This window comes from Patagioenas fasciata, chromosome 1 (assembly GCF_037038585.1).
Source record: "Patagioenas fasciata isolate bPatFas1 chromosome 1, bPatFas1.hap1, whole genome shotgun sequence".
Lineage (NCBI taxonomy): Eukaryota > Metazoa > Chordata > Aves > Columbiformes > Columbidae > Patagioenas > Patagioenas fasciata.
Window position 1 is genome coordinate 16,575,571 of NC_092520.1, and position 23,768 is coordinate 16,599,338.

General features: G+C 35.0%; 1 protein-coding gene across 3 annotated transcripts in view; it reads left to right on the plus strand.

Annotated features, from left to right (window-relative positions):
- Positions 1–23,768, plus strand: part of DYNC2H1 (dynein cytoplasmic 2 heavy chain 1) — a 163,734-nt gene that overhangs the window by 1,280 nt on the left and 138,686 nt on the right. For all 3 annotated transcript variants that reach the window (XR_011737257.1, XM_065831939.2, XM_071803664.1), the window contains exons 2-26: positions 1,263–1,433; positions 2,365–2,500; positions 2,853–2,971; positions 4,255–4,399; positions 5,111–5,343; positions 5,598–5,732; positions 5,830–5,943; positions 6,138–6,249; positions 6,423–6,547; positions 7,908–8,083; positions 9,470–9,665; positions 10,856–10,951; positions 11,241–11,393; positions 11,502–11,600; positions 13,684–13,823; positions 13,912–14,140; positions 14,616–14,743; positions 15,925–16,040; positions 17,975–18,102; positions 20,107–20,256; positions 21,002–21,207; positions 22,103–22,258; positions 22,349–22,463; positions 22,862–23,032; positions 23,218–23,600. Coding sequence is in view for 2 of the 3 variants with exons in the window: in XM_065831939.2 (XP_065688011.2) it covers positions 1,263–1,433; positions 2,365–2,500; positions 2,853–2,971; positions 4,255–4,399; positions 5,111–5,343; positions 5,598–5,732; positions 5,830–5,943; positions 6,138–6,249; positions 6,423–6,547; positions 7,908–8,083; positions 9,470–9,665; positions 10,856–10,951; positions 11,241–11,393; positions 11,502–11,600; positions 13,684–13,823; positions 13,912–14,140; positions 14,616–14,743; positions 15,925–16,040; positions 17,975–18,102; positions 20,107–20,256; positions 21,002–21,207; positions 22,103–22,258; positions 22,349–22,463; positions 22,862–23,032; positions 23,218–23,600 (3,932 nt within the window). In the remaining variant the exon portion in view is untranslated. The remainder of the gene's footprint in view (positions 1–1,262; positions 1,434–2,364; positions 2,501–2,852; positions 2,972–4,254; positions 4,400–5,110; positions 5,344–5,597; positions 5,733–5,829; positions 5,944–6,137; positions 6,250–6,422; positions 6,548–7,907; positions 8,084–9,469; positions 9,666–10,855; positions 10,952–11,240; positions 11,394–11,501; positions 11,601–13,683; positions 13,824–13,911; positions 14,141–14,615; positions 14,744–15,924; positions 16,041–17,974; positions 18,103–20,106; positions 20,257–21,001; positions 21,208–22,102; positions 22,259–22,348; positions 22,464–22,861; positions 23,033–23,217; positions 23,601–23,768) is intronic.

Consider the following 23,768-nt stretch of genomic DNA (forward strand, 5'->3'; position numbering starts at 1 on the left):
TGACACTGTGGGGTGTGATGTGCTGTGAATGTCACTGTGTGATCAGGATGCAGTGTAGTGCCTGCCATACAGTGCTCATGAGCGCACAGGCAGACTGCGTGTGTCCTGTCATTCTGCTGTGAGACCACGGACATGGCATCTCGTGTGTTAGTGACAGGGTTTTTGTGCACCGAGGGATAGTGCAATGAGTTGTTAACATGCAGACTGCTTTGTGGACCAGTAACTTACCTCCTGGTGTAATCGTCCGTGTAGCCTGTGAAGTTTAGTGCATGCTGTGTTCATGCAACAACGAACATTTACGTGTTCGAGGTTTTGGGGTGTGCTGCTGAGCCACTGTATGATACACAAAGTGACTGTCAGCAGCTGTGGAAGATCAGATGCATATAGGGGCTATAATGTGCATCTGTTTTCCTAGTGAAACGATGTGTGTAAGTGTTGGACTAAGGATCGGATAAGAAAGTAAAATTGATATTGTCCAGTAAAACTGAAAGCTGTTTTTACTATCCCTCTTTTAACAGGAAAAAAAGAAAGTTCACAGATATTCACGATTGCACAGAATTGGAAATTTCAGCTAATGTATCTTTTTGCTATTGTTTCATCAGATATTTAATAATGTTCTTTATTTTATCAATTCTCCTTGACCAGAAATAGTTTCAATAATTGCTCTTATGGCAACTTTTGGAACTTTATTCGTAAGTTGGACTGTGAAGGGAACAAGAGTTGTGTTACAACTTAAAATTTTCCTGTCCTTGAAAAATCTATGAATTGCAGTAGAGTTGTGTATCTACAGACTCAGTAGGATAATACAGAATGTTTAGAAAGGTATTCCCAAAGTTATGTAGTGCAAAACTGCATAGAAGAAAAATATGAGCTTTATGCTTAGTCTTCTCTAGGCACAAGATGGAGCCTCTGTTTTTCCCCCAGGAATTGGTAAGTGGAGTTTTCAAAATCCAAATAGCTGAAGTAATTATACTGTTTACAGGTATTTTGTAATGAAAAGGCATTGAGTAGTTGATGTTGGATTTATATTTCAGGTTCCTCTCAACTCAGGAATGGGTATAATACACGTTTTGATTTTCTGATCAAATCAGACACTACCAGAATGTTATTAGAGCCCCTAGGGAGTAATACAGTATTTTATAATTTTTTTCTTGATGTAAATAATTTCTGTAAATGGTGTTCATAATTTAGCATAATATGCAGTCAATGACAGTTTTTTGAACAAAGCCTATCTCCTTGGTTTTATCTCCTTCAATCTGTAGATTGAAGCTACTGATTCAAAGAATAATGTGTTGGTGTTCTTCAAGCTGCGACCTGATGTAATTACAGAAGATAATCTTCATAGTAATATTCTTGTGTCATCTATGCTAGATTCACCAATTAACACCCTTTATCAAGCTGTCCGACAAGTTTTTGCACCAGTATTACTGAAGGTGAGCAATATACTGATTTAAATATTTTGTGTTTATACTGAAACATTGAAATTCCATAGCATGTTAATTATTCTAAGATAAATATTTTATGTTCAAGAAATGAAATGTTTTAGGAGCTTAAAGAAGGTACTTTGCCTCTTATCAGTAAGGAGTTCAAACATATGCCTGACTAGTAATGTGGAATACACTGGGTAGTGGTTAATGGAGACAACAGATCCTTACCTCATTTCCACCAGTAGTTCCAGTCTTGTGTATTTTTCCTGTTTTAAATATTCTTATATTTTACCTGGGATGCAGGGATCAGTATCATGCAAACTATGGTTTCTGTAATATGTGGCAGATAGGTATGCTACACTCCAGGTTAATTTATATGGCTGCATTTTTCACAGTTTTTTTTTTTTGAGATGTTCTTAGGCTTTTCCTTCTGTTCCATTAAAGAATATATTTCCTTGTGGATTTTTTGTCAAAAATGATAACCATGGCTGAATTTCATAAGCAGAACAAGCAGAATTTCAACATTTAAATTTTAAAATTTTCTTGTATGTCACCACATTACTAAAATAAGTTTTAGTATTTGATTCTAGCAATTTCCAGATCCTGCTGTAGAGGTAGATTCCAAATTATTTAACATAAGACAATTAATTAACAAAAAATTTTGAACACATTTTCAGAGTACTTTTATAAATCAAAGAATAGACTTTTGAATTTTTGATAAAAATAAATTGCACAGTGTTATTCTGATTTGAAAAGTGAAAAGAATAAGATGCTTTTCCTTGACTTTAAGAAAAATAACTTATTGCATTGTCCAACCATGTGATGGTGCAACACTATTGATCTGGGTTTTTTTTTTAATTTATTTTTGAGATTAATGGGAGGAAACTAGTAGTTGTTCTGTCATGTGAGTCACATTTTTTTGACATTTTCATTGCAGGATGAGAAATGGAGTAAAACATTTGATCCCAAACTCCAGAAAATTTTAAGTGAACTTGAAGCTGGCTTGAGTACTGTTCTCAGAAGATCAGATCCTAATTACACAGGAAAAAAATTCAGTGAGGATGATGTGCGAGGTTTGTTTGCAGTTACATCTTCTATAATTAATTTTAAATTAGGAGTTTTAATCCTAATTTAATCCTAATCCTAATTTAAATTAGAATTTATAGGTTGAGTTTTTAGTCTTCATTATCCCAATGACTGCAGAGTGTGACATTTAACAGGTTGTACTCAATAGATTGGAATCAGTGGTGATTAACTCTGGTGTATTGGTATGAACTTGATACTACATCTAGTCGGAGTCAGAAGTTGAGGGGCAATTATAAAACAATATAATATGAATGTACTTTAGAAAGGATATTCTGACTGAAAATATTTTGTGACCATTCATATATTTTATATTTAAACATCTTCCATTCTTATTTGCAGCTATACTTACACCAACAGATGAATTTCAGTTGTGGACAGAATGTGCTCATCATGGAAGTAAATGGTGTAATAAAGAGAGAGCTTCCCATTTTAAAGACCTATTTGAGGACATTGCAAAAGTATGTTTTCTTTTGTATGGTCAGTGATACATTTAGTGATACATTTGTAGACTTAATAAAAAACATCATTCTGGTGAAATATAAGTCAGTATATGTACACTCTTTTCAAATATATTAATATGTAATCATAGAGTGGTTTGAGTTGGAAGGGACCTTAAATATTTTCTGGTTCCAATCCCTCTAGGGACACCTTCCACTAGACCAGGTTGCTCAAAGCCCTGTCTAACCTGGACTTTAACACTTCCAGGGAAGGGGCATCCACAACTCCTCTGAGCAGCCTATTCCAGTGCCTTACCATGCTCATAGTGAAGACTTTCTTATAGCTAATATAATTCTACATTCTTTCAGTTTAAAGCCATTACCCCTTCTCCTGTCACTACATGCCCTTGTAAAATGTCCATCCCCAGCTTTCTTGTAGGTCCCCTTTAGGTACCGGAAGGCTGCTATAAGGTCTCCCTGGAGCCTTCTTCAGGCTGAACAACCCCGATTCTCTCAGCCTGTTCTCATAGGAAAGGTACTCCATCCCTTTGATCATCTTTGTGGCTTCCTGTAGACATGTTTCAACAGGTCCATGTCCCTCTTACGTTGGGGGCCCCAGAGCTGGATGCAGGACCCCAGGTGGGGCCTCACCAGAGCAGAGGGTCAGATTCACCTGCCTTGACCTCCTGGTCACACTCCTTTTCATGCAGCCCAGCATACGATTGGCCTTCTGAGCTGCAAGTGCACATTGTGATTCATGTTGAGCTTCTCATCAACCAACACCCCCAAGCCCTTTTCCTCAGAGCTGCTCCCAATCCATTCTCCGCCCAGCCAGAGTTTGTGCTTGGGACTATTTACTTATTTTAGTTATATGAACTCTTTAGTTATTTTTTCTCAGGCAAAATTTTAAATAACATTTATGTAGTTTCTAGTGACAATGGTACAACATTTACTTGGGAGCAGATTCGACCATTGAATCAGAAAGGCTGCTGTAGAAATACAGCAGTGCACTACAGTTTGTGAACCAGAAACTGACGAATGAAGTTATAATAGGAAAAGTGTAAACACAGAGGATAATAATGAACTCTATAATGCAATATTTTAGGCACCTCTAAAGCACTTGCTCGCATATCACTTCAGATATTAATAAAAATTCAAATGAATGAACTTACAGAAATGATTGTGTTTTTTGATAGGATTATGCCATATTCTGTTAAGTAACAAAAGCCATGAAGTAACTGTCAGCTGCAGAAAAGTATCAATGTTTCCACAGTGCTAGTTGCATTAAGGATATTTTTTTCTAGGATTATTACAACTTGGATAGTCTTTCATTATTTGAAGTTGTGGATTTGGTGGAGACTACCAGAGATACTCTTGATGCTGTGTGGAGACAAACAGAACATGATCCTTATCCACAGCCACGCATGCATAATCTGTTGGATGTCATAGGTAAAGCTTTGTGAAGTCTTTATTAAATGGACAGTAGAGAAAGAGTAAAGTGAATCCTTGAGCACAGGCCTTCTTCCTCCTAAAGGCACTGGTGATAACCTGAATCCATGAATATTAATTGCCTTATAGTATCCAGTAGTTCAGCCAGTTCTTCACACGTGATTGGAAAGATGACGGATAATACCACAATGGAGTTGGATACCTTTCAGCCTGTGGATTGGATTTGTCTTGTTTCTGTTTGACTACTTGTCTTTTTCCTGGGGGAGAAAGTTTATTTCCTTAAAAACCCTTGTCTGAAAGTTGATTCGGTCTGTGTGGAGGTGAGAGCAGGACACACAGAGAGGTTCTTCTCTTGTTCTCACAGTCTGGCACAGGTCTAAGGCAACGAGTTTATCTGCTGCGGCCAGAAGTGTGTGTGGCGGAAGGCTGGCTGGGGGCAGCCAGCTGCTGCCATCACTGCTTACACAGACAGGGGCTTGTGTGTGGATTCCAGAATCCAAATCCATCAGACCAACCTCAGTTTAACTTGGAGATGTTTAAGAGACTTATTAAATCTGAAACAGAATGATCAGTTGTTGATACATTTGTGTGGCTTGAAATTAAGACATTACACTAGCTTTTAAAAAATGTGTTTGGAACTTGGCATAGAGTTTAAAGGAATTATTTTGAACAAACTTAATGTATTGTTTTTGTATACATTTTGTGTTCTAGGTGGCTCGCTAGGTAGATATGTTCAGAGAAAATTAGCAGCTTTGAAGCTGTGGGAGGATCCTTTTCACAATGTTAAAGAAAATCTCAAGGCTGGCATCTTGATTTGTGAGCAGTGGGTGTCAGCTTGTCAGTACCTAACTGGACAACTATGGCAACGTTATACTCCACATCCATGGAAAAATGAGAAATATTTCCCTGAATCGTTAGCAAAACTTGGCAAACGTCTTGATGAGGTAAAGATTTGAATTATACACATTTGTTTCCTTAGACACAGTTAAACAGCATTCTTTTAAGTTAAAGAAGGGCATTAAAACACCTTTATAGCCTTTTCAGAGTCAGATAGCATTCCATAATCCATGTTTGCCTGAGCCTTTCAAAAATTTGTTGTAAGGAGAGGGATGGGATGTGCTGCTTGTGCTTTTTGCTTCTATATGTAAGTTTTATGTAAAAATGTGTTTGATATATAACATATATTTTTCTGTTATAGGTGCTAGCTGTCAGAACACTGCATGAAAAACTTACATTATTTTTACCACCTGGAGAACAAAATGCCTTACATCTTGCCCAAGTGTTTGAACCCTTTGCTGGCCTAAATCCTGTACACTATAATCCTTACACAGAGGTATAGTGCTTGTTTTTAATTTATTTACATTCTTTCTGTGACTTTTTATGATGTATATGGATGGTCCTAAACTAACATATGAACTCATTATGTCTAGCCATTATGGAAAGCAGCAGTCTCCCAGTATGAAAGAATTATTGCTCCAGTGGAACAAAAAATAGCAAGCAAATTGAAGAAATTTATTTCAGAAATTGAGGACAGTCCTCAGCAGGTATGGGTATTTTTGTAGTCTGAAAAGTTTCCTAAAGATAAAGTTATTGAATTCATAAGGAGTCAGCTCAGAGCAAAGGAATGTGTAGTTAGAGCCAAAGACAACACTTACGAACAGCGCTCATAAGTAGTGTCAGAATTTGTTTAGCTTTCTTTCAGGAGAACGAGATAACTTTTTCATACTTCATGTTCCAGCTTCTTCAGACATTTCAGAAATATAAGGAACTGATAAAGCATCCAAATATAAGCAAAGAATTGCTTCTTGAAAGGGAAACATTGCTAGCAAGACTTCAAGATTATGTCAAAGGTAAAAATGTATTTAAAAGTATTTAATTGCATTACTTTTTTTTTTCAAATACTAGAATTCTTTATTTACTTTTAGAGTGTTAGTATCCTTTATATATTTTTATAACTACAATAATAATTTTAAGCTTTTTCTGTTAGGTTTCTGATCTAACATGAATCTTTTGCTTGTGTTAGACTATCAGACAGACTTTGAAACTCGGTGCCATGGTGTTCCTGGTGATGTTTCTGGACCACTGTCAGGCAAAAACCTTTCTGAAGTTGTCAATAATATTGTGTGGGTACGGCAGCTTGAGCTGAAGGTAACAGATTGTGTTACTGTTTAGATGCAATATTATCGTAGAACATAAAGCATGTTACATTTGAGGTTTCTGTGGGGAAATCCCCACAGAAAAACAGTGACCTTACCAAGAGTTATACAGTTAAGGTTCCTTAGCAGTGGTGCTACTTGCTGAGTTGAATTTTATTAACTGAGTCAGCAGATAGTCTTTTCATAGTATATGGATGAACTACCTGCTTTTATGACAATTATTTTTTGGAAAAAAAAAAAAAGACCAAAATTCTGAGGAGGGGAGTTTTTGTTAAATGTTACCCTCCAGTTTGCATTTTAAAATTGTGTTTAAGATTTACAAGTAGCCAAGTTCTGCCATCCTAATTCTCACTTGTTGTTGCTAACCTGTGTAGTGTCCCCTTGAAATTGAAGGGAATTCTTTGTAGTGCCCTTTTGAGTCAGTGCCTGCCAGGGAATTTACTACAGAGACTGTAAGAAAAGTAAATGTCAAACAATTCTGTGTTTTCTTACAACATAATGAGTTTAAAATATATTTGACTCTGTTTTGACTTATGTTATTTTTGTTAGTTTGTATTTACACTTTAGTTGGAAACTCTGGAACTTTTTTTGGAAGGTATTGACTAATTAAAAGCAAAATGCTTTCTGTAAACATAAGTGCCATTTACAATAACTATAGATTTGAATGAGAATAGAAGTTACCTATCCTAGAAGAACTATTAGCCTAGATTTTGGCATTCTCTGATTTGCAGAAATCTCAAGGGCCCATTTCAACTGAATGTGACCGAGGGTGAAGGTCCTAAAGGTATTGCTTTGTTATGTGTCCTACAGAGACAAAAGCAGCAACTCAGGTTTCACAATTATTTCTTCTGCTTGTTCTGCTAAAGATCTAGAGAGCAGTTGAGCTGATGTGTCTCACTTCTGTGTCTGCTTTAGGCTGTGCAAAATTTTTTAATTGCTTTCAAATCTCTGCTGATTGCATTGACTAGGGTTTTGATTAATTTGTCCACATGTGGGTGTGAAATCCCAGTTATATACCTTTGAGTATTGGCATGGACCTTATAGATACAACAAAAGAGGGATGTGAGATCTGTGCCTTTATGGAGAAGTAACTAAAGACCAGGTAGGATACTCTGGGCTGCCTTAGTAGTGTAGACAGACGTGGTGGACAGCTTATTCAGAACCAATTTACTGTAATGGGAATTTGAACAGCTGGGACACGATTCAGGTTTCACTTTTTTTTTTTTTTTTCCCCTAATCTGTTTTTGAATTTCACTTGGATGTTTTATAATACTGATTTTTATTGCCATTATTTTTCTTTTATAATTGAATACCGGGAAGTTAAGCTTCTATTCTTTGTGATTGTGTTTAAGGTGGATGATGCTATCAAGCTGGCAGAGGCTCTTCTGTCTGACTTGTCTGGATTTCAAACTTTTCACCGAAATGCAGATTCTTTTCTGGAACAGTTAAAAGTATATGAACAAGAACAATTTGATGATTGGTCTAGGAATATCCAATCAGAAGTATCAAATCCCAAGTCAGGCCTTTGGTAAATACATTCTTGTTTAATATTTATGCTGAAATCTGTAGTGTGGTGTAATTCAATGAAACCTGATAAAGGAAATAAACAATTTTGCAGAACCAAGAACGAGAGGAGAAACAAAATGGAAGAGTTCATCATGATTTCATCATCCTGCCAGGCTTGGTTCATAGGCTGAAATATACTATTAATAACTAATCTCTCAGTTTCTGGTAACATGTGGAATGAAAGTCATGTTTGATTTACTTGTTGTTACTACTTGTTTTCCATTGTAATCTATATAGTGATAATGTCTAGAAAACAGATGAAGTTAGAGTATAGCTGTGATATATAGATAACGCATATAGAGTGACAAATAAAATGCTATTCACAAGAAATTCTGCAGTCTAAGTAGAGCAGATGAAATAAGAGTAATAAAATAGATTTAAACTTCATGAGTTCTTTTCCCCAAAATAATGAAATTATTCTATGGGACATTAAAATATATTTTAACCATCATTTTTTAATTGATTTGGCCACATAGCTTTTGTCTGCATCTCAGTGTTGCAAACTCTCTTTGAAGAAAGAGTTTGTGCACAGTTTCAGAGAATACAGTAGTTGATACTTGGATATAAAATTTTGTTTTGTGAAAAACACTAAAATATAACAATTAAGCAGATTCAGCACTCCAATAAATAACAGACATCTAATTTATTAGTATAATAATTTTTTTTATTGTGAGATTTTAAAGAATGTGAAGAGATGCATTAAAAGAAGAAGAGAGGTAGCTCACTGCAAAGAGGAATGCAATTGCTATGGGAACTAGAAAAAGATGAGACAAAAAGTGAAAAAATGAGTAAAGCTCAAGTTTTTATGGAAGAAGCCTAAAAGGATGACAGTGGAAGCATTACTATAGTAGAAAAAAAAATAGAGCAAAATCTAACGATAGACTGATGTTCTTATTAGCCTCTGATTGTATATCCCAGAATGTTTCACTGATCCAAGTGCTGGTTCTTGGACTGGTTCCCTCAGAGAATTTCTTCCCCTTTGTGGTGCTGAAGGCTGAGGCCTGTACAGTGCCTGTGCAGTGCCTGCCTGGGAGAGTCTGATGGGCCCAGTGGTTCTGAGAAATACTGGCTGGCTGTGAATTACATCTTAACTATTGTTAACAAGCCAGAAAAACTTTGTGAGAAAAACCAATAGGCATTGTTCATCTTGTCTTCAGTGGCTTTGAATTAAGAGAAAGGTTACTAGAATAATTATCTGAGTAAATTAAATTGTTAATAAACACAGAAAAAAGTAGTAGATTGACATAAAGCTTTTTAGAATTGTTTATTATTTTATTATAAAATGCATCTAAAAAGTGATCACTATCAAATTATATTCAGTAATATGTTTAATTTGATTTTGGTTTAGCATCCAAGCTAACAGTCCTGTAATGGAGTTGGATCATGTTTTTGGGACACTGAACATACTTTATTCAGATCGTTTGGTGACTCTCCTAAGAGAAGTACGTCAGCTGTCAGCACTTGGCTTTACTATCCCAGCTAAAATACAGCATGTTGCAAACACCGCACAGAAGTTCTGTAAGCAGGCGGTCATCCTCAAACAGGTATCAGATTAAATATCATAATAACTTCCTGTTCTGACTTCCCAGCTTTAGTGGTAGAACATTTCTAGACTATTATATTTTCTGATGGTGGGTTAAGCTTGTTGCCGTGTTTGTCTGTATGGAAATGACTTGTTTCTTGAACAAATTAACTAAGTCCTTAAAAGAGAACAAAAATAAAGAAATGCTTTGCAGTTTTGGAATGCGTCTTCTTTTGAAACCAAATGAATTATAGGATTTAAGCTATGTGAAGTTCCTGTATGAATATTAAAAAAATGAGACAAGTAAATAATTGGCCTCCTGGTTTTAGTCTCAGTTTCTGATCAATATAGCTGAAGGAAAATGTCATAAAATGAACTAGCTTGTTCTCACTGTTGCTAGTTTTCAACTGAAAATATATTAATAAATATTTTAATAGAAATGCCGTGTTTTTTGTTTTTTTTTTTTTTTAATTGGATTTAATGCTGCATAAGTTTTTATTTCGCTTATATTTCATTTGAAATACCATGTCAAGTTTTCTTCTGTTGCTGTAAGATGCAAGAATAAATATGTATATATTGGTAAAAATTCTTACGTAAATACACAGGCTAAATTCAGTGTCACATGTGGTGTCACTGGTATCTGCGACACCTGCGTTACTGAGGCAGAGGTGACACAAGACCTAGGAAATACCCGTGCATCTGCATTGTTGGCTGGTGGAAACTTTAGGCATCTCAAAAAGCACCAGATGTCTGTGTGTGGACAAGTAAACCAAGTTGTAGGGTATCCCTCTTACTCCAGCAGCCAATCTGGAAGTAAACAGGTGTTTTTTAGGTCTTGTGTCATATCCTGGAGGATGTCTTAGATACTTGAAGACTTCTGAAATGGCACTAGATGCCTACATTTGCATAAAATAGTGGAACTTTTCCACTTATAATAAATCAGAGACTGAGCCTATTTTATTTATAGTGAAATATAATCACCTCCGATGTTTGAGTAGCATTCTTTTTGCTATTAGAATTCGTCACGAGAAGATAGGATCCCATTAGCCTTGCATATGTACAATATTTTTGTAAACATTTTACTATTGTTGTTAATTCTCATTTTGTAATGATATTGATTGGGCAGTACGTTCAGAAATATCGTGTGTTACACTTACTGGCAAATTAATATTTTTATCTGTTTTTGTAAATGTAATCTCTTAATTTTTACAGGTGGCACATTTTTATAATTCTATTGACCAACAAATGATTCAGAGTCAGAAGCCAATGATGTTACAGTCTGCTCTAGCATTTGAACAGATAATTAAGGTGAAAAAAATCCTCTGTCTTTGTATTTTAAATTTCAGTGGTATCTGTACATATTTTGTTCTGCTTTTTATGTGTTTATTGCTGGACTTTAACTGTAGCCTTCCCATAATAGCAACACTATTTGTTTATTTAGGATTTATTGAAATCCATGGGCCTTTTTTTTTGTGGGAGGGAGGTCCTCCATTTTTTACTAGCAGTAAAACCATCTTTCTCATATTATTGCTTCCTGTATGCTAACTGGTAAACTATATTCATCATTAAACCTTACAATACATGTATGTTTTTCAAGCATTCAAAATCTGGTCCTGGAGGAAAAGGTCAAATAACATGGGATAATCCTAGAGAACTGGAAGCTTATATCAAAAAACTCCAAGCTGCTGCTGAACGGCTTTCCACTGAAAACAGAAAACTAAGAAAGTGGCACACAAACTTCATTGAAAAGGTAGATTTTCCAGGTGAAATTTAAATAATCTCTCTTATAGCTTGCTTCACCTTTTCCTTCATTTATGTGGTGATAAATGTTTATTATCCTTTAAAATTATTTTAACAGGTTATATCTCTCATGAATATCGATCTACTTCGGCAGCAGCAGCGTTGGAAAGATGGACTCCAGGAGCTCAGAACTGGTTTTGCCAGCCTTGAGTCACAGGCAGGTTTTCATTATCATATTGCAAATTCTGAACATTTGACATTTCAATAGTAATCAAGATTTAAGAGTCAAACATAGCATGATTGAATTAATTCAGGTTAAGGAGTTACTAGCTAGGTCAGGAAGACTGCCTGTGTACTACTTAGTTGATACCAGGTGCGAGGTAAAATCTCAGGTGAGGGGGATGAGGATAATCTTTTTAATGTCATATTAGTAATGGAAGAAGAAGAACACTTGGTCAGATGATAGGAGTTAAGTGAAAAAATGGGAAAACTCTAGGTCACCTAGATCAGTTGTGTCTGAGCCATTAACGCGAGGTAAAATAAAGAAATTGGTACAGATATGAGTGATCCCCAGGTAGAAAAAAATAAATTTATAAAATTTAGAATTAAAATACATTTCAGCTGGAAATAATGAAAAAGCCGCATTTTTATTTGTTCACTTATCAACTGCCAGCTTTTAGAATAGAATCATAGAATCATTTTGGTTGGAGAAGACCCTTAAGATCATTGAGTAAGATGATTGAGATTTTGATAAAGAATATTGTCTTGGCAAGTAACGGGATGATATTACTATCACCTAACCTATTTTGAGGTATTATTCAAGTCAGTTTAATTTTTCCTACAGCCTTCAGCAATAACAGGGCTATATTCTTAGACAGATGTGGTGTTCTTAGCCATTTTAATGCAAATCCAGATTATTTCATTTGTTAATTCCCAGGCAATAAATGCAGTATTTTAACTGTATTTTTCTTATAAATTTTTCCATCTTCTCAAGAGAATATGAATAATGAATAAGTGCATTGATTCAGCTTTTGGTCTGTAATTTCTTTTGCAATTTGGTTTACAAATTTTTATCTTAAAGTCAGCATATTTTCTCAAAGTTCATAATCTAGATCTGCTTTAAGATCCGTTTGAAAATTGTTTTGGTATTACAGAATATTTTATATGGTAAATTAACTAAACTGTATTCAGTCATTTTATTTTTGTCCTTGGCAAGAAGTGATAAAATTTAACCTAGTGTATCCTGTTTTCACCATCCAAAATTACAAGATGGTATAGTCTTACTGCTGTTGTCATCAGGATTTTACATATTTCTTTAAACCCCTTATTTATAATTGTCTTAAGGCTTAAGTGAAACAATTGAAAATTTTTGTAGTCTCTGGAATCTTTCTTCTGGAAGAATTCATCTGGGCAGCCTTGAATTGCAGTGCAGACGTGTAGCTTCCTGCAGCAGCCTTGTCCTGCCTCCAGAACCCTACCTAAAAATCTCTGTCCCATTAAATAAGAACCTGGAGGAAGTCTCTAATTTCTTTTTTAACTTTTATGGCCCTTTTGAAAATCCTTGTATGGTTTACAAGTGACCATTTACAGACTTGAGTGTATGATATAGCTTTACACATTCTTACAGTGCAACGTAAGAGATTGTAATTAAAATCTGAATTCTTTAAGATAAAATGTTGTATCTACTCATTTGTTAATGCTGACCTGTGGAAACACACAAGAATTTTCTAAAATACTGTTTAACAGTTAGCTTCTATATCATAGGAAAATAAAAGGTGTGGTACAGGTTTAGATCTCTCAGCCAGACAGCTCTATGTCTGATTTCTAGCAGAGTCCCCTGCAGTTTAGAGTAACCTTGAGGCATCTCATAGTGAACCAATGGGAGATGAACCTCAGTGAAGCTGTTATGCTGAACGGCCATAGAGACTGCTTTGATTTGGATATCTTTTTTATTCCTATATTCATTCAAAATAAATTTAATAGCTCTAGATCTTCTTAATATTCAAACTGGTATTAGAATCATAGAATACCTTGAGTTGGAAGTGGCCCATAAGGACCACCAAGTACAACTCCCTGCTCCTTGAAGGACAACCCAAAACTAAAGCATATGACCAAGAGTGTTGCCCAGACACTCCTTGAACTCTGACAGGCTTGGCACTGTGACCACTTCCCTGGGGAACCTGTTCTGGTGGTGTGATACTTCTTTGAATTTTACTAAGATCCTGGTCTTTGGCATTTTGTGCTCAGTTTCAGATTATAATTATGGTTTGAGGAATAAAATAAACATTGTTAAATTTTAGGGTTTCAAATCGTGTGATATGAAAGCTTGGAGACAGCACTGGAATCATCAACTTTACAAAGCTCTGGAGCATCAATACCAAATGGGCTTGGAAGCACTCAATGAGAATTTACCAGAAATAAATATTGATCTAACATTCAGGTAAGATTTTTTTTTTCACATTAAGAAAGTATTCTGTCTCAGATTACACTCAAATGTTAGTTTTTGTATGATTTATTTCACCTTTTAGGCAAGGCTGGTTGCAATTCAGACCTCCTTTTGAAGAAGTACGAGCTAGATATTATAGAGAAATGAAGAGATTCATCTCCATTCCAAATCAGTTTAGGGGAGTAAGTGAAGCAGAAGAAGAGTCTATATTCACTGTTATGACTGAAAGAAATGCAAATGGATTTCTGACTGCTTTCAGTAAAGCAGAGGATTTGTTCAGAAGGCTGACAGAAGTTTCTGATCAATTCAAGGTATTTTCAAGATTTGACTGACTCATACTTTTTTTTTTTTCCTCTAAGATTTGCATCATTTTAAGCTTCAGACATTCTAGAGGTAGCTAAGCAATGTCATTTGTGCATTTTTCTCATTTTCTGCAGGGCATATAAGCAAAAGCTTAGTAAGTCCATCCATGTTAAGCCAGCTACTTAATCACATACTCATTTTGAAGCATATGCACAGTTCCCATTGAAAGGTCAATATTATAGCTACCTTTTTACTCGTGTTCAAGATCTGTTTTGATTGTCCTTAAATGTGTGAACATGTCAAACCATTTGTATCTCCTGATTTTTGCACTAAGAGAATCTGTAGGTAATTGAAGGAGCCAAAGGTTAAAGATAATCTAGCTTGAAAACATTATGTAAGTATTTTAATGTTATTGAGAAATGGACTTTTTTAGTCTGGATTTTTTTTTTTTTTTTCCATGAAATCAAAAATAATGTTGAAAAGGAATGGATTGTAATTGGCCAAGTAGACATGGAAACCCTGGTGAATACACATCTCTCTAGCAAACAGGATTGGGAAAAAAACTTCAAAGCATTAAAAGTGAGAGGGAAAGAAGCAGAACGTCTTCCAAGGTAAAGTGTAACTCTATTCTTTTTTTCGAGTAATTTATTCTGTGAGATACTTTAAAGGTAGTAGTAAAACAGAAATATTCTTTTTACTTGGAGTTATACATAACATTTAAAGGGTTTTTGAAATATTGATGTACTTACAAAATGTTTAGATTTTTGTTTTTCAGTTTTATTTTTAAACACTTTTTATATTGAAACACTTATTTTATCTGCACAGCCTTCTCTGGAAACTCAAAATTCATGACTGATTCTGAATTATTGCAAAACACAGTGATATATTAACAATTCTTTTAGCTAAGTCCTGTATGTGTGGAGTATATGTAGCTATTTGGAACAGACTTAGTAAATATAATTCTTGCATTTAAATACTTGGTTACCTCCTATAGCTTACTGTTTAAGATATGCTAGTGTAGGCTTTTATTCTTACATATATTCACATGGAATTCAGTGTATTGCGTGGTTAGAGTTCACTAATGAAAGTGGTGGGAATGATGTTCAGAGCAAGTAAAAAGAGGTGACACTTCACATAGGAAAATGGAATGGTGGAACTTGTTGGCTAGGTGGTATTCTGAGACTGTGATGAATAGAAGAGAAATTGGCTGAAGTGTCTTATAGCCAGAAACCACATGTGGTTATGAAGTGCCATGGGCTGGAAATGATTGGTGTTGAGGGTGGATACTCAGGAAGGTATCAAATAAGGCAGCCGTGTTCTTAGTGTTTTTTAGGCATCTTACTTAGAGTCACTGTGAGATATTAGATTTAGGGTCTTGATATGACTCACTGTGGCTTTTCTTATGTTCTTAGGACTATTGAAGCTTGGGTTAGTACATTTTCATGGAGATTAGAGATTTAAAGACTATGACTGTACAAATAATTAAACTATTTTTCTTTTTTGAGTATAGAAATTTAGTGACATTATGAATTGGAACTTAGTGACATTGTTTGAAGGAGCAGAGCATTAGTCCCCATAAAACTGCACATATGTGCCTAATGGTTATAAATATTTAAATATTATGAGTAATTTTCCCAATAAACTATGACTTTTATTTGTAAAATTATGAAGGAAATTTTGTCTTATTAGGCTACAAAATCAGGGTAAACTATAGATGTCCATAGATCTTAGAGATATTGACTCATAAGTCTACTACGGAATATTTACCAATTTTTAATATTTTGTCTTGAAGCACCATCAGGATAGATTGTTTAACTGTTAACTGCAACCCTGTGAAAACTGTCATTGATGATTTCATCCAGAAGTTGTATGATGTTCTTGTTATTTCTTTGAAAAGATCTATTCAAGGTAAATAGCTTTAATAAATAATCTTTTTTTTTGGTTACTGTTGACCTTGTGGACATTTGCGTTAATGTAAATACTCTTTTTATATAAGAGATATTTTACTCTTTGGCACATTGAGCTGCACAAATCACAGTGCAGAGAGAGTAATTTGTCACTAATTTTTCACTGCAGGCCTAACCTAAGACCCCTTGATGTCCATGAGCATCTTTCGCATTCACTTGTTTGGCCACATCTATTCCAGATGTAAAAACATACATCCAAACATTATTTTACTTGTTTCTTCTGTCTGGAGGAAAGTTTCTGTGACGTTTGAGGGAGGAAAATTTCTTAGATGTTTAAGAGTAATTGAAGGAGTCAGCATGAAATGTTTTAACTAAGAAATGTTATTAGATTTTTCTTTCACAATTATAATACTTTATCAGGAGTCTTAAATAATGTAGGCTTATTCCACAGTTACTTTTCACTTGGATTGTCAAAATGCAAAGTATTAAAGGGTGCAAAATATTTCCCTATTTTTGGGTGATCTATCAATATTTGAAACAGGTAGAAAAATGAAGTAAGGTGCGAAAGGTGAGAAATAACATTGCTTTGTGCTTTAAATGTAGCAATCAGCACAGGAAACACAGAACAGGGTTTGTGCAGGAAGTGAATTATTTCCATAACCTGAAAGATTGTTTCCTGGAAAATGTATTATTTCCTGGAATTGTACAGCTCCTTTCTCAGTACCAAAAAGATCTACCTTGATAGGACAATACAATGTTATAGCTTAATCACTTTTGTTTGTGAGACTTTTCAATATTTAAAACAAGATGGTTTTAATTTGTGTACTTAAAAACCAAACAAACCCTCTCCCCCAAAAAAACCACGGTTTTTACATCTGTTTTTCTCCATTTACCCAAAAAAGACCTATACAGATTTTGAAAATGCATAAATAAATGCCTTAGGTATTTAATTCTCAGAAGAGAGGGACTTTGATACTTATGGTCTATATCATACACTGAACACAGTGGATTACATTTCAAAAACTGTGTAAAGACAAACATGCAATTTTTTTGGAAGCAGCATTTAAGGTTGGGGTCTACAATTTTTTCAGCAAATATTTTGTGTACATTTGTCCCGTCCCACTCAGTGGGGTGAGGACAGGGTTAACGTTTATTATCTTCTGTACAGTAATGGGGAGGTATGAGAATTATTCAACAGAAATATTTAATATTCAATTATTACTTAAAACTTGGTGGAAATATGAGATAGTGACTTGGCAAAAGCTTGTAACTATGTCACAAAATTTAACAAGGCTTCAACAACAAAACTCACAATGATATTACCCTTATATGCCCTGAATAAAGTTAGAGAGAAAGAGAGAGAGAGATCAGAAGAAAGATTTCACCACTCCAAAGGTTGGTTGATCAAGCGATCCACCCTGTAATTCTCAGGGTGGTGGGTGCAATGCAATGCCATATCCCGAGTGAGAAGTTTTAAATACTTCAGTGCATTTGCATGCGGGATAGGAGAGGGTGCCTCATCTCCTCCCTCTGCTTGCTCCTCATGCTAATTAAGGAGATTGTTCCAGAAGTGAGTCAGTTGGTCCCAGAAGTGAGTCAGTTGGTCCTCTAGGGATAGCTGGTGATTTGTGATTTCCGCCTAGCTCCTCAAACATGATTGACGCCTTTGTCTCGAAGGTTGGTGCCTTTATTTTGCAAAGAATAGGTTGGCCTTGAGGAAGAGGTATTGTCCTGCCTCTGCAGCTCTTATTTCTTCTTTGCTGCCAGAAGCTGCAAAACCAATTGTTTAAGGCATAAAAGGTGCATACCTTGTCCATCAAAACATTATCATATCTTATGACAATGTTCTATCACAGTACATTTCTCTGACTTGCATATTTATTACTACAAGTATTTTCTCCATGATAATTTTGTTTTCCGCTTTTCTTTTTATAGCTCACCTACATGATGTTTCTTCATTTCTCACTGATGCCATGGAAACATTAGTGATTAGGCCTCAGACTGTAGATGAAATAGCGGAAGACAATTTAAAATATTTAAACCTACATGAACGAAAAGAAGGGGTAAGATACTATTTTATCATATTGAGAACAGCTATAAAAAATGCAACTGTGTTCCAGTATAGAAACTTGTATTTAATATAGCTAGCTTTAAACACGTGTTAGTCCATGTAGTACAGTATTTTCTCTCTAGCAGTAAAGTATCTGCCTATGGAAAAATACGGAATATCCTCTGGTAAAGTGTAGGTCAATCACCCATTAAATCTCATTAAATGAAGGACCACCTGCCCTCTGTTAACTTTATACCATTTAAATGTTACAAGAGAAGAGATATGGAGCAATCAGTACCTGTTCTTCCTCTTCGTGACACGTGATTGTATGGTTGTTTGTTGTGTCCTGTATCAGCCGTCTCTTTTCTAGATTGAGAAGTTTCAGTTTACCAAATCTTTTTTTATACATAAGCCCATCCATAAGTTTGATCATCCTTGTTGCCCTTCAGTAAGTCTTTTCTAGTTTTGCAATGATCTTTTCCAAGGCACCAACAGAATTTTGCACAGTTCTTAAGATATGAAAAAAACATGGATTTGTATGATGAAGTAACAATTTTATTTCTTTTATTCTCTTTGTTATCTTTGTGACTCCTAACATTTGATTTACTTCCTACTGCTCAGATTAAGCAGGCATTTTTTTAAAACCGGCTGCCATAACCCAAGTTATCAATCCTGAACTGCAGTTATTAGCTTAGAACTCAACTTGTACGTATGTTATTTATTTTTTCATATATAAGTCACTTGATGGTTATCTACTTGAATTTTGTTTGTCATCAGTATTTTCAGTCACTGTTTCTTAGAATCATAGACTAGTTTGCGTTGGAAGGGACCTTTAAAGGTCATCTAGTGTAAATGCCCTACAATGAAAAAGGACATCCTCAACTAGATCAGATTTCTGAGAGGCCTCTCTGGGAAAGCTCTTCCAGTGTTTCAGCACCTTCCTTGTAAAAAATTTTCTCCTTGTATCTGGTCTGAATCTCCCTTCTTTTCATTTAAAACCATTACCTCTTGTCCCATCACTAAGGATGTATTAAAAAATCTGCAGAGCAGAGGGGCAGAATCACCTCCCTTGACCTGCTGGCCACGCTGCTTTTGATGTAGCCCAAGATACCATTGGTCTTCTGGGCTGCAAGGTCACATTGCTGGCTCATGTCCAATCTTTCATCCACCAGTACCCTCAAGTCCTTCGCAGGGCTGCTCTCAATCCCTTCATCCCCCAGCCTATATTGATACCGGGGGTTGCTCAGACCCAGCTGCAGGACCTTGCACTTGGCCTTGTTGAGCCTCATGATGTTCGCATAGGCCCACTTCTTGAACTTGTCCAGGTCCCTCTGGATGGCATCCTGTCCATCAGGTGTGTCAGCTCAGCTTGATATCATCTGCAAATTTGATGAAGGTGCATTTGATCTCACTGTATGTTTTTGAAGATATCTGCAATGGGATTCAGTTCTAAATGAATGCATCTGAGTTAGGGTGTGTATGTGGAGGTGTCTGCAGCATGTGCAGTTCATATACTCAGTGGAGGTCTGGTTTGGTTGCCTGCATGTACAGTTCCAGAATTATCAGCTTCATTGCCCTTCTCTGAACTTTCTTCAGCACTGTTTTGGTCTCAAATCTAAAACATAGCGCCATATGAGCTGCCATGATGAAAATGAACCACGCCAACCAGACCCAGCAAACGTAGATACGTATTTACTGAATTCTGTCTACTCTGAATCTGGTTGAGTGAATCTCTGCAATAAATAGAGGCATTTATCTGTTTCATAGTAAGCATTCACTTCTGTGTATCTCATGTCAAGATCAAGATTTAGAATTTCTCTAAATACATCAAATACTATTTTTTCCAATGTTTTAATGTTATTCTATAAAGAGTATTAAAAAAGCAGCTGTGTATATTGAGATATAATCTGTGCATGTGCCATCTGTGATTCTTATGTATTTGCTTATAGTTTCGATAAACAGGATTTGATGATTTTTTACATACACACAGATTTCTTTTTAATCTCTTTGAATTTAGATTTTTCTCCTTTTTCAAGAGGCTGAAGATAAAAACAAACTTTTGCGAACTGTGGCTGGTGCAGGTTTGGACACTATCAGTAACCTAAGAGCTACATGGGATAAATTTGAACTCATGATGGAAAGCCACCAGCTTATGATTGCAGAACAGGTAACAATGAAAGATTAATATTTTACCTAAAAATCTTGAAATTATTTTGAATAAACCTAGAGAAAGATTTTTTTTTCCTAGATTAAATCCATAAATGTTCTCACTTTAGTGTTAACACCAACATTACTGAATTGAGGGATGACCTTTAAAGAAGGAATATTTAAACTGCTTAAACAATAACTGGGTGAATCTTCTGTTGAACTGATGCTGAAATGAATGTCCTAATGTTATAATTCTGTTGCAAATAACTTTCTGGAGACAAATGGCTTAATGAATGCAATGGTTAACTGAGGAAAATGGGCTAACAGTTAAAATATAGCTTTTTTTGTTATTTTAGCGTGTGTTTAATACCAATGTTTGTTTGTTTGTTTGTTTTTAATTTGTTAAACTGTGCAATTCTGTAGTTTCAGTCCATAGGCAAATTCCAGAACTCATTTGAAGTACTACTGAAGATATCAATATGTCATGCAAATATAGCAATTTTACTGTGTGCTATACGATCCAGGCTAAATAAGTAGCATAGGCCAAATAAAAAGGTGTGAAATACCAGCATAAAAAATGAATGCTCTCTTTTTCAGGAAAAAAACCTCAGAAGAATAAAGGTGAACTATTTCTTAGGGTATTATAAGAAGTTATTTTAATTTTGATCAAGTTGTAGTTACCAAGTTTTGATCAAGTTTTGAAGTTGATCATAGTTGTAATTATGAACCATTGAAGGAATTTACTTTTAAGTTTTGCTTTACAGATTGAAATGATGAAAGGAAATGTGATTTTGCATATTAATATATATCTTCAAGACCTGGAAAAGTTTAAAGCTCGTTGGGATCAGCTAAAGCCAAGTGATGATGTCATTGAAACAGGAGACCAGGATGTGCTTGAGAAAAGTGCTCAGATCATAAAGGAAAAAAAGAAAGAATTTGATGAGCTTGAAATGGTGAAAGAAAAACTCATGTATGTTTATTTCCCTGTATACATTACTCATTAATGTATGGATCTTTTGCAGCAATAGTGTGTCTGAAGATGATAACTAAATTTTATCACAACAAAGAATATAAGGAATTAGTTTTATTTATATTACATGTTTTTCATTAGTTTTTCAGGGTCCTTTTTGTACATTTTACATAGCATGAATTTGTTGAGCTGCATTTTTTTGAGTTCTTTTGGATTGAAAAATTCAAGAAGTCTCTTAAGCTTTCAAGTAAGGGAATCTGTACACTGACAGCTTGATTCTGACTTCCGAAGTTCTCACTAAGAGAAGTTTTGGGGTGTTGGTCCAAGAGGGAGGGGGAGTTATTGCTTCAACTCTGTTGTAACTTTAGTGGGCACGAGCTGACCTCTCCCATTTCTTGAGTGTTTGATCTGATAGACTTTTTTTCAAAAGGAAAGGATTTTTCTACTGGGTACTTACTGTCATTAAGCTCATTATTGCAAATCTTGAGTGGACAAAGTTTTCTGTTTAAATCCTTAGCTTGACACTTAAATCTGATAGTAAATAAAATTAGCATATTCTTTCTACCTAAGAGGAAGAAACAATTTTTTTTCAGGCTTTATTTTCAGTGGCAGAAAGTAATTAATTTTTCTCATAAATATGAAAGAAGTGAAAGTTTATGGAAAATAATTCTGAATAGGGGAGAAGGTCACTGTGTAGGAGAGTTATCCCTGGTATTCTTTTATTATTTCTATTTGAGAAGGAACTATAAGGAAATTACAGTTGGCAACAATGTTCTTCAATGAAGCCAATGGCTTTTCTTAAAAAAGTGTAATTATTTCCTTGTGATACAATCTCTTAGATGATAAATGTAGAGTGGAATAATGTAATGCATGATAAAATGATATTTTTATTCAGTGAAGAATGCCATCATTTCAAATTGGAAGAGCCGGACTTCTCATTATCAAAAGTAGTATGTCAAGATATTAAGAGTTGTGCAGAAGTCTGGGAGTTGTATGAAGAGTTTTATCAAGGATTTCAGGAAAAAGCCAAAGAAGATTGGATTACTTTTAGGTATGATTTTGTTACTTTATTTTCATGGACACACACATGTGTTTATAGTACTGCGTTGTTATTACCTTTTTATATTTGATTTTCGTGCAGGAGTAAAACATACTTATTTGAAGAATTTTTGTTTAACTGGCATGAAAAAATGAGGAAAATGGAAGAACATTCTGTAATGACAGTAAAATTGCAAAAAGAAGTGGACAAATATAAAGTAAGATGTTAATCAGGGAAATGGGTATAAAACGAAAAAATGTTTTGGTATTACTGGGTAATATACTTAATTCCATAGCTCATTTTTCAGTTCTTATTATAAAACCAGTTACAATTTAACAAAATATTTTGTGATACTATTTTTGAACATTTTGCTTATTTTGAGAACTTTTAGTTCCTTGCTGTTAGCAGGAGGGTCATTACAGCTTAGATAGACACATTTAGCAATCAGTTTTTCTCGTAGTTATACATCTAAACATTACATTCAGGAATTGAAAAAAATGGGCTTCAGTTTAAGAATGGTTTTTTTTGTTTGTTTGAATAGCATGTCAGTCTGTAATCAAACAGAGAAAATTTTCATAAAGACTAAATGGATTCACATAGACATTTTTCCTATAGATGATAATTCCACTCCTAAAATATATAAGAGGAGAACATCTTTCTCCAGACCATTGGCTGGATCTCTTTCGTCTTCTGGGTCTTCCTCGAGGCACTACACTTGAGAGTTTGTTATTTGGAGATCTGCTAAAAGTGACAGATGCCATTATAGAAAAAGCAACGGAACTTAAGGTATGAATAATTTCAAATAAAGATATTCTATTTTCTCTTATGGTTTATTTTATGTACTATATCTTGTTCTGTATGCATATTTATATTTCTACTACGATAAAATATAATTTACGTTATATTTTTGAGTGAAAAGTTTATAGCAAGCTCTGTAGTTTGAATTGAAATCTATTTATGCTTCTAAATAGGATTTGAATTGTCGGGCCCAAGGTGAAGTCACAATCAGAGAAGCATTGCGTGAGCTTGAACTCTGGGGAGTTGGAGCTGTCTTTACATTAACAGATTATGAAGATAGCCAAGGCAAGACTATCAGACTTATTAAAGACTGGAAAGACATAGTCAACCAAGTTGGAGATCATCGCTGTCTTCTACAGTCCCTCAAGGACTCTCCGTATTACAAAGGTTTTGAAGATAAAGTGTCTATCTGGGAAAAAAAGCTGGCTGAGTTGGATGAGTATCTGCAAAATTTAAACCAAATTCAAAGGAAATGGGTATATTTGGAACCAATATTTGGTCGTGGAGCTCTGCCCAAAGAACAGGCTCGTTTTAACAGAGTTGATGAAGACTTCAGGTTAGTGTTGTGGAATGTGACTTTTCTGTTGTATCTTTGACACATGTAGGCCAGAACATTCTTCATGGTGAAGATATATGGAACAATTGGAATATATAAAGAGATGAAGGGCAGCAACAGGAATTCAGTAGATATAGGTGTGTGGCAGTGAGATAGGTCCAAATAAAG